The 10,473-nt window shown below is 40.3% G+C and overlaps 1 protein-coding gene across 1 annotated transcript; it reads left to right on the plus strand.

The window, feature by feature from the left end:
• The first annotated feature begins 1,573 nt into the window (after window positions 1–1,573).
• On the plus strand, window positions 1,574–10,126 carry pik3ip1 (phosphoinositide-3-kinase interacting protein 1). Its single transcript, XM_032578400.1, has 6 exons — window positions 1,574–2,063; window positions 2,256–2,384; window positions 2,855–2,971; window positions 4,351–4,536; window positions 4,659–4,737; window positions 8,579–10,126. Exons 1-6 carry the CDS (start codon window positions 1,952–1,954, stop codon window positions 8,784–8,786), a joined length of 831 nt encoding a protein of 276 aa, XP_032434291.1. The 5' UTR covers window positions 1,574–1,951; the 3' UTR covers window positions 8,787–10,126.
• The last annotated feature ends 347 nt before the right edge of the window (window positions 10,127–10,473 follow it).

Here is a 10,473-nt window from a genome sequence, read left to right on the forward strand (position 1 = left end):
TGATGTGTGTATATAAGTGAGACATACAGTACAGACCAAAAGTTTGGACACAACTGTGTGTCCAAACTTTTGGTCTGTACTCAATACAGACCAAAAGTTTGGACACACTTTCTCATTGAATTCAATGAGAAGGTGTGTCCAAACTTTTGGTCTGTACTGTATGTGCCATTTGGAGCATGAAAGGAGTGTTTTTCCACTGGTTCGACAAGTTACCTAGTAAATAAAATTTTATTATTAAATATTTCTATTGTAAAACTCTGTTCAATTTTTAATCATTTTATAGTGCAGGTTTTAAGAAAAATAGATTTTGCTGAAGGATTGTAATCTGATCACTCTTTAGTGATGAACTTATATCAGCAGACATTCTTTTTTTTTAAATGTTACCTATCATTGTTTCCTCAAGCAATGCTTTGGAAATGTCACAGTTAAGACTTTCAAGACATTCATATTACACCATTGCAAAACACCAATGGAGGCCCGTCGAGGGCCAATGCGGCGCATTTTGAGCGTCTAGCACAGCGTGATTAGAACCGTTTTGAGCGTTTGACCGTCCAACTTGTCCGAGGCTCCACATAATAGACTTTGAATGTAAACCAGACGCGCCTGATGCTCAAAACGCATTTGGGGCGAACTCACCACAAATGCACATGCAAAGAGCTTGAAGCGACAGGTGTGATTTTGACGCGCAAAGCGCGTTTGGTGTGAACGCACCATTAGGATTTGACTCAAATGGGGTTAAATTAAAGGGGTGGTACTTTAGTATAATTCTCTAGCACAATCAAGCAACTGTCAAGCAACTTCACAGCTTGAATGTGAAGGAAAGTTTCACTTATAAAAAATGCTGTATATATTAAGCATGAAATTTGACGTGTTGAAATTGGACCTCTGTCTCTTTAAGAAGCTCCTGCTCTTTTCAACACTCTGTTTTACAACCATTCTTGGGAGCAGTGGGTTGAGAAGTATGTTGCATCATGAGTTCAACATACTCGCAGTTCTACCAGGTGTTTGCTAATTTGCAGCTGCTGCTAGTCTGAAGGAGCTGAGTTCATGGGTTGTGGTCTGTGGGATGGAAACTCAGCTGGAGACTGCAACTCCAAGGAAGAGCTTTGTATAAACAGACAGCACTTTGGGAAAATAATCAGGTCCGTTTAGAATGGCTGCCACCAGTGACGTTTTTGTTAATAATGACTATATTTTGTTGACAGCTTCAACTCCCTTAAAGAATGGAAGGCAATACAACCCCCCGAAAAGGATCTAGGTACAGACATATGTGAGAGAATATTCTTGAGACAGTTTGAATGTGAAGGAAATATCCTACCGGGAGAGTTCAGAGTGTCTCAGCATACAGGACAGATGCTGTGTGTTTGTTCTGATGATTGCCTGAAAACTGGATGAGCATCTTTTTGAAAAGTGGTTTAGTTCGCTGTGGCTGAGTCACATGTTGGCTGGCCTCATTACCAGCTACACAGAGAAGCAGCGAGGCTTTTATTATCCTCTGCAGATCCCACTTTAGACAGACGCCAGCGGGCAAATGAGGCCTGGTAGGTTTGCAGAGGGGGTATAAGGAAGAGGTAAGCTTTAGATGTAGCATGCAGATAGTGACGGATAAAACTCCATGGTTAGATTAAATACGGAACGAAATGAATGTTGATGATTTCTCTCAAGGCTGAAAGCCAAGATAAGATGACAGACTGTTTGGAGCTGAAGTTTAAAATTAGAGTGTGAGAGAAACTGATGAGGAGGCTTTAGGACCTTGAGATTTGCGCTCCTCCCTCTTTTCCTCCTCCTCCACTGAAGGCTGTTTACGAAGAAAGCTTCAGCTCTGACAAAAACAAGGGCTGGGACTGAAGCGAGAAGAGCAGTGTGTCTGATGCATAGGCTCCTCACTAATTTCGATCCTCCAATACTTACAAATTATTAGTTTTAGAAAAAGGAGGGGGAAAAAATCACCATGTTTTCGGTGAATTCAGTCCGGCAGCTTTCCAAAATGTTTTTTTCTTTGCACATTGTTTTTCTGAGCGCGGCCATCGTGGAAGGCAGCACACCAAGTGGGGGACAAAGAGGTAAACCTGCTCATTATGGTCATTTTATTGTGCTTTTATGGTCATTTTGTGTCAGTAACAGAATTAAGTTCAGGTACTTAAAATAGCAATAGTAATTGCTTAAGAATCGTCTTTGTTTAGTTTTAAAACAGCTTTAACAGTTTTGATTGCACATGTTTTTTTTTACCCCTATTCTCACGTTTTATTTCGCAGACTGTGTGAGATCCAGAGGTTTGTACTACAGAGGAGAACAACAGAGCTCCTCCACAGGTCTGACTTGTCTGAACTGGATCAATACAACAAGAGACTATGATGTTGAAATGCACCCAGATTCACAGACAGGTAAACACACTGATGTGTTCTCAGAAGCTACATGAAAACTGCACTTTGATTCTAATTTCTCCTCGTTTAGCTGAGTCTAGTGTCTCTGATCACATTTGAAATGTCACATGACGGTTGCCACAGTGTTCTCACAGTGCAGCAAACAAGTCGAAACATCTGTTGATGTGTCAGCCTGATAAAGATGATAAATAGGAACAAAATAAGTAAATGACTTTGACATATAGAACAATAACTACATGGTTTTACAGCCTGTAGACAGAGGAGTCTGTCTGTGGTGTTAAATGGCCTCTTTGATGCAGCAGATGCTGTCTCCATTGTTTGTGCTCAGGGCAGGCTGCTCACTGTGCTGTGCTGAAGTGCTGTTAATAAGTCCTGAATCCAGTGGTTTATCTACTGGAAAAGAGACAGGCCTGTTTTTCCAGCGAAGAATCAGTAACAGAGCTCTGCTGCTTTTATCGGCTACTCTGTAGGTGCTGGAGATCACAATTACTGCAGAAACCCAGACGCCTCTGAGGGGCCTTGGTGCTACATTGCAGCCCCAGATGGAACAATCCAGAGGCAGTTCTGTGCAATTGAGATGTGCAAAGGTAAGCAAACGCTGCACCTGGTAGTGATTAATATGTTTGTGTTATGTGCAGTGTATTGATTAGTTTCCCTTCAAAGAATAAGGGATTTGTTGAAAACTGACTGTAACAATAATGATTCTTCCATTTGTGGGAAATTTCTTTGACAGAACTGAAGGAACCTTCTTTTTCTTTTTCGCAAATAGGCATCACAAATAAAAACTGCTTTTTGAAAAAGCGTAGAATAATTTAGCCCATGTTTTATCAGTCTATAGATTATTTTTAATGCTGGTTCCCATATTAAGTGGTTCTGATACCAATAAATAAATAAATATTAAAAACAGGAGCTCGATGTGGAAAATCAGACAACTTTTTTTCAGTTTCATTCAACTTTTCATACTATGAGCTGTAGTAGGTCAGTTGGTCAGAGTTGCGATAAGTCATGTATGCTCTCCTTTGTTTCTGGCTCCTGCCTGACATCAGCAGAAGTCAGACAATAACAAAGCTGCGCACATGGGGGAAAGTTCTGGCTTTGACCCAGCCCCGAAGCTGCTCTCATTGGCGCAAAGGAGCCATTTCCTCTTGGAGACAGCACCTCATTGGCTGCTTCAGTTCATGGCTTGAGGCCTTTAAACTTTGGTTGAAGTCATAAACAACCCTGTGGGAGGAAACTGAGCAGAGACCTAGAGTGCAGACGTTGGAGTCTGTAACTCCCATCTTATGTTGCTCTTTACTAAGAGTTGAGCATATTTATTTCCGGTCCTTTTTTTTTTTTTAGAAAAAGAAAGGAGAAAATGCATCCAACAGTCCTCTCAGCAGTGCAGGTTCCAGCAATAATTCAGGAAGAGGCTCGGTTTGGGAGGGGGTTTGCGTCAGCACTGATGCTTGAAGAGCAGCGATAATTAGAAACCACACAGTCTGGATGACGCACTTCCAGTTGAGTCTGAAAGAATAACAGAGACAGAGATTATTCTAGCAGAAGCAGAGTCCTTCTAAATGTCAAAACAGAACATTTTAGCAATATCTGAAGAGTGCTGTTAGTATCCATAATTCATGAAGACAGTTCTTTGCTGTAGTGACTCAGACTGCATGCAGAATTAACATGAAAATAGAAAAGAAGAATTGTATTGATCCTGGATGCTTGAGATTTGCTGTAATTCGAATAGAAAAACGACAGTTTGCTGTCAAACTGAAAAGTGCATCTAGTGGGACTTTTCCACTTGATGCTGGAAAAGTGCCTCCGGTATGATCTTTGGTATATGTAGAGTATGCATCAACTGGCATTAATGGTATAATTTTGCCACTAATGTCAGTTGTATGTGTTTAACATTTTTAATTAGGACAGCAGCACAACATGGACACATGTAGAGGTGTTTAAATCTGTCATTTTCTTCTGTTTCTAGAGCAAACAACAGCTGCGCCAGCTGAGGTCGGGTCCCTCAGACCTACAGAGATCACTTCCTCCACGCAGCGCTTCCAGGCAGCCACGCCAAGTAAACAGAGAGATGTTGCTGCTGTGCAGCCAGTGATGGGCGTCAGCCAGAGAGTGAGAACAGGGCCTAAAAAGAAGAAGGACCTGGGAACTACTGGTACGGTTTTCTTCTTATGGGTCCATGATGCATGTCCCGTGTGCTTACTATTTACACAAATCTGCAGCTTGATTTAGTTTTAAGTGATGCACATGAAATTCAGGTCTTTCCTGTTTTTGCAGGCATGGTCCTGGGTAGCCTTATGATGGCAATTATAATCATCCTTGGAGTGGGCATCACACTTGGCTACTTTTATAAAAGGTTAGTATTTAAAACTCAGCATTTCCATATTATTTTGGGTTTTGTATTTGAAGTACGTCTAATTTAAACACATACTGGGATAAGCTAGAACTCTTTTGGTATCTTTTATGAAGCATTTCTATTAGAGGTGGACCGATTGCAGTTTTCTGGACGATTACCGATCTTTAACCGATTACCGATTCCGATTTTGGCAGATATCAATTTTTTTTTGTCTGAAATGTCACTACATATTGCAAGAAAGTCACAGACTTGGCAACAGTGTGGTGACTGTTGTTAACTGCAAACGTGCAGTCATGACCTGGTGGGCCGGTCTGTTTGTCAAACTTCTGTCACGGCAGAGCAGAAGAAGACAGTGGCTGATTTTTAGATGTTTGCTGAGGTAGATAAGATCGGCTTTAATTACTGATCTCCCAGAATTAACAAAATCTGTCCCAATAAATCGGTGCACCCCTAATTTCTATACACAAAGCCAAAAATTGTTGCTGCAAAGCCTGCACTGCTTTCCATTAATCTGCCAACCCCTGACTGTGCCGCAGTCGTGTGTTAACTCCCCACTGGTACTTTTCTACAACATTGTGCAACAATAACACCGTCTCACCGAGTTTCAGATTCACAACAGCACCAGTGTCAACAGCTTAGATTACATTTACAGATTCACACACACTGAAGCAGCAGGTTGATTTAACTTTTAATCAGCTGTTTAGCAGAATCTGCCAGTTGAGTTCACAGCAGTAAATAAGTAAAAATAATTTTGCTCTCCACAATGCATTAACACATTTTACAAAAAAAAAAAAAACATGTATTGAGAAAGATATACGTGTCTTTTTTGCTAAATCGCAGAGGTTTAATTAAACCTCAGGCTTATAACACAAACCCCCTTTTTTAAAGGTTAGAACAAATATCCTCCACAGGCACCAGTAAGACCAACAATAGATAAAATGTAACCAGTCAGCTAAGCAGACTGGTCAAGCCATTATTATCTTATTGTCTTACATTAACCTCTGTATTGTCAGTCGTTCCTTCTCTTTTGGGGAATGTTGCTATATTTCAGACATTTATAGAGAAATAGGCATGACAAGATAACATAATTGCACAACACGTCTGTGGTCTCATCTGTTGCTCACTTCCCTCTGAAGTCTGTTTTTCCCAATTAGACTTTATTGACCGCTTTATTGACCGTTTTACAAAGAGCTTATCAGAAAATTAAGCTCCTCAGGTCTATTCTAATCTTTCTTGTTTGATGTCGTTAGAGGGGAAGCGCTCAGGGAAGACGGGGTTAAATGGGTAGAAAAGCCTCCTCTTTCACAGCTATAGTTATGTAACATGGGATGTGATGGCCCAGATAATGTGCAAGAGGGTACTGAGAGTCCCGGCAGAACAATACCCTCGCAGAACAGTACAGTACCCTCGCAGATCTGAGCTTGGCTGTCTCATCTTATTAGCAGAGCTTTCGTCATAGATGTCTATTTTAGGAGGATATTATTAATGAGGAGAAGCATGTTATGTCAGAGGCCTAATACTTGTCCTCAATGGCCAGTGTCATGCTCTTCAGGAATTTGATAGATGAGCAGGTGTTATGGATCTAATATTAACTAGAGATGTACTGGGTAGAATTTAGTGGCCATTTTCCAATTTTGGCAAAGTTTTTATCTGCTGATATTGATCTTTCTGTGAGAGCTGTAAGATAAGAAGATGGCAGATTAGGATTCATAACATTTCTTCTGGAATTACTTAATAAATGCTAGAAGAATTCATTAAGTAATTAATATTATTGACTAACATTAATTAGTGGATAATTAATGTTAGGAGGAGAGTCAATGTCACATCATGTGTTAGAGAGTAGCCACTTTAAAACAGGTTTCTTTAGAACCTTGGAACTAAATGTTTGTGCGACTTGCACAGTGGAAGCAGCAGTTTCTGTGTGTATTCTCTATAGAGACTTCTTACCTTAAGATAAAGCATTGGATTTTGCTTATCCTTCCTCAAAGTCAGACATGATGTGGCAGATATGATTTCCTTCTTAACAGCTCTCTGCATTATTTTTTTTTTTGATACTGAAAAGTAACTGACTTTGAGTTTTCACTAAGTATCAACAGTCTCCACATCAAAAAAATGTAGTTAGGACATCCTTGCATCACTTACTGTACATATGGCGTTTTCACTCAAGAAAAAAAAAAATCTGATCATTGAATTCCCAACTTAAGGGCAATCAAGCGGAGAATTCGTCTATTTCTGGTTCCTGCTCATTTTTCTGTGAAATCTCCAGTTTCATTGATTCATCTGCAGCCCCAGTAATGAGGACTGGCTGTAGACTGTGGGTGAAACACATTTTTAAGCAAACAAGGCATTAAGTGCATTAGATAGGCATGGCTTGGTCACCACTTTAAGCAGCATATGAGAAAGAGCGTCTTTCAGATACCCAACGCCCATGTCACGCTTAGAGATTTCTTGCCAAGATTAAGTTTCAGGCAGTTAATTTTTTCTTGACAGTGGTTACTAATGTAATAAATTTAAATTTGTCTCCAACGCCATCCTTAAACTTTTCTTGCTGATAAAAAAATGTTGTACTTTATTTACTAGAAAAACTCCTAGATATCTGACAGCTGATTATTCGGGAATGCACCGTTTTTCTTAAACAGAAACAAAATCATATTACTACTCCCTAACTCCCCAGGTCAGCTGTGGTGTGTTTAGGATGATTTGAAAGCTTGTTCTCTTGAAACGCAAATGATGAGCAATGCAACGTAATTTAAACTTCCCTTCAGCTTACGTTTCTCTTCCATTCATCATTTCAAATGAAAAATTGAGAAAATCCATTCCCTTCGGCTCCCGCTTTGATTTGCAGCTTCAACTTAGCAGCTTGTTTTGCCAAACAGAAAGACTAAAATAGCAGGAACAAAGCTAGCGTGGGCTGTTTGCTAAGCAACAGGCTTCAGAAAGTTTCTGGAAACAGTCAGGCATAAAGCCAAGGAGTTAACAGATCCCCGATAATAGATGGAGTTGAAGGCCGTGTTGTTATGGTGAAAAGTTGGAAGCAGTTGGCTGATAGGAGGTGTTTTCACTGAAAAGTTTGTTTTGACTCCAGAACAGCAGAAAACCACTGAGCATAACTTCTCACCACTCTGCTGCTTTGGAAAAGATAAACTCTCCCAGTCAGATTTTCTATTACTCATCAGTCCTCGGTATTTGGTGGAAATTTGCCACATTTCCAGTTATCTGAAATAAATAACAGCTTCACTACCACTGAGGGCTGTAGGAGATCATGATCTGCACCAATCAGAATTTTGTGGCCAATTTCTGATCTGTGTTTTTTTTTTTTGGAGAAGCTTTAACATGCCGATGCAGATTAAGGCTCATTATTTAACAACTACAATATAAGAACGGTAGTGTAAACATGTCTTCAAACCAGATCCTATAGAGAACAAAGCAAAGATGTGGGATAAACAGATCAAAGTTAAGTTTTGTCTTAAACGCAAAACACTTTGGCTGAGAACTAAGGTTGGACATCACCCTTACAGTACAATCTTCACCATTAACATGATGGTGGCAACATTGTGCAGTGGGGAAAAGAAAGCTGGACAGATTTGATGAATGTTATTCTTCAAGATATCACCTCACTGGTGCTAAATGCAAACGCATGTCACACTCACACTCTTTTATTTGTGAAGACAAAAAGAGACCAGTTTATCCTTTTCCTTCCATAGAATACATTAAAGTTTTTGGTGTAACCTGATAAAACGTGTAAAACTCCAGTGAGCGTGTTAAATTCTTATCATGTCAGTATTTCCCTCCTTTTTTGTGTTTTCAAATAACATAACTGTGTTTTGTGTTTTCTCTTTAGGGGTCAAAACTTGAAGAAGCAGCATGAGCAGCGGCGGTACGAGCGTGAGATGCAGAGGATCTCCCTGCCCCTGTCAGCCTTCTCCAACCCCACCTGTGAGCTCATAGACGAGAACACCATCGTGATCATGGCCGAGCACGAGACCACCCCGGTCCAGGAGGGCGGAGACCCGCTCATGGGTCAGCACGCCGGTACTCCTGGAGCATGAGAGGAGCATGGATTCCTCAAACTGGACCAGAACCACTCCCACGTCCCCATTTCTCCTTTCCGCCTCACTGAGGGAGCTCAAGTTTTAGAAGAGTTGGGGAGCAGCGTCAGCTCCAAAGACTAAACTGTCTGCTGTGTCATTTGTTCCCCGCTTTAATCTGTTCATTTTTTTTTCTCCTTAATAAGTGAGACACAGATGTTCTTCAGTAAAACAGACACAGTGGCAACAAACTAGAAAAACCACTAAAGTATTTTGTTTTCTACAGAACAGTCTATCCTCAGTTTGAGCTTTAAGTCAAGTGGACTTTGACTACATCAGTGTTTGTTGGAAAGCGGGTCTTTGTACAAAGATGACGATTGGAACGGGGAGATTTCTGCTATCTTTTGTTTTTCTTAAAGAGGCAAGTCGAATTTGTCAGGCTTTGATTTGCGTGTCCCACTGGCTGTGCCGCGGGAGAACAGAAACATGTTTAGTACGAAGAGTGTTTTTTGTCTTGCAGACACCACTGACACAGATGTGTCCATAAATAGTCATGCTCCTCTGTTACAGGATGCATCATGTAAACAACGGAGCATGATGCACTGAAGGAAGAGGCCTCCAGCTCTGAAATTGCCTTAGCATGATACGTCTGAATGTATCCTGTTTGTTCTGATAGCGCTCTTTGGCAAACGGAAGAAGACTTGCCCCTTTCATCCACAGGTTAAGGAGTGACAGGAAAATACAAGAGTTCTCTCTGTATGCACGAGACACACTAGTTAGTCCTCAGGGGAAGACAGCCCTGCCACAACACACAACATAACGAAAGCCTGGATTCAGTCTCAGCAGGGTATGACAGTGTGTTGCCTATAGATTAGCTTCCTAAAGTATCAGAGATGAGTTGTGCATCTCAGAGTAGACATTGGGAATGGAGTAGAGCAGGAACAACCCCACAGTTTGGCGTTTCTTAAAACAGTGAAAAACCTGATTGCATGTGCATGACTATCTGCTGTATGTTTGTCATTCAGGGACCATAATGCATCCCATTAAACAGAACTGCAGTTTTCATTAAACAAAAAAACATGTATATAAGTAGAAATCATCAGACAGGGAAGGTTTTAGTTTGTTCCTTTTGTTGCACTGTTACTTCCCGATGGGTTATTGGTTGTCGTGTGATCACTCCAGATGATCTGGTGTTGTTAGACCTTCACCTGCAATCATTGATTGCTGGTGTTTTTTCTGTTGGCTGTAATAGGTTTTTTCACAACGTACTATGAGTACTGATGTTCAGCATTTGATTTTTAGCACTTGTGTGACATTTGTTGTTGCTCAGACTGAAATTAAAAACAGACTCTTCAGTGTAATGTCTTTTCTTTTGAATAACAAACAAAAAAGTATAGGAATTAATATTTTTACTGTTTAAGTTGTTGCAATTGTCCTGACAAGAATGTAGCAGTAGCTCCCTCTGGTGGCAAAACAAGTAAAGTGAATAAAAGCATAATTTTTAAGATATGACGCATGTCTACCAACCAGACTACATTTTTAGAAATATTTCATTTTAAATCTTTTATTATTCATTTTTAATATCTTTTTGGTAATTACTCTGTAGCAGAAAACTATGTTGCAAAAAATGCCAGAATCTGTGGCATGACTGTTTGAGCTCCTTTGCTAAAAACAAAATAGCATTTTAGCCTCTAGACAAGCAAAACAG

The sequence above is a fragment of the Xiphophorus hellerii genome, chromosome 12 (assembly GCF_003331165.1).
Source record: "Xiphophorus hellerii strain 12219 chromosome 12, Xiphophorus_hellerii-4.1, whole genome shotgun sequence".
NCBI classification, from domain to species: domain Eukaryota; kingdom Metazoa; phylum Chordata; class Actinopteri; order Cyprinodontiformes; family Poeciliidae; genus Xiphophorus; species Xiphophorus hellerii.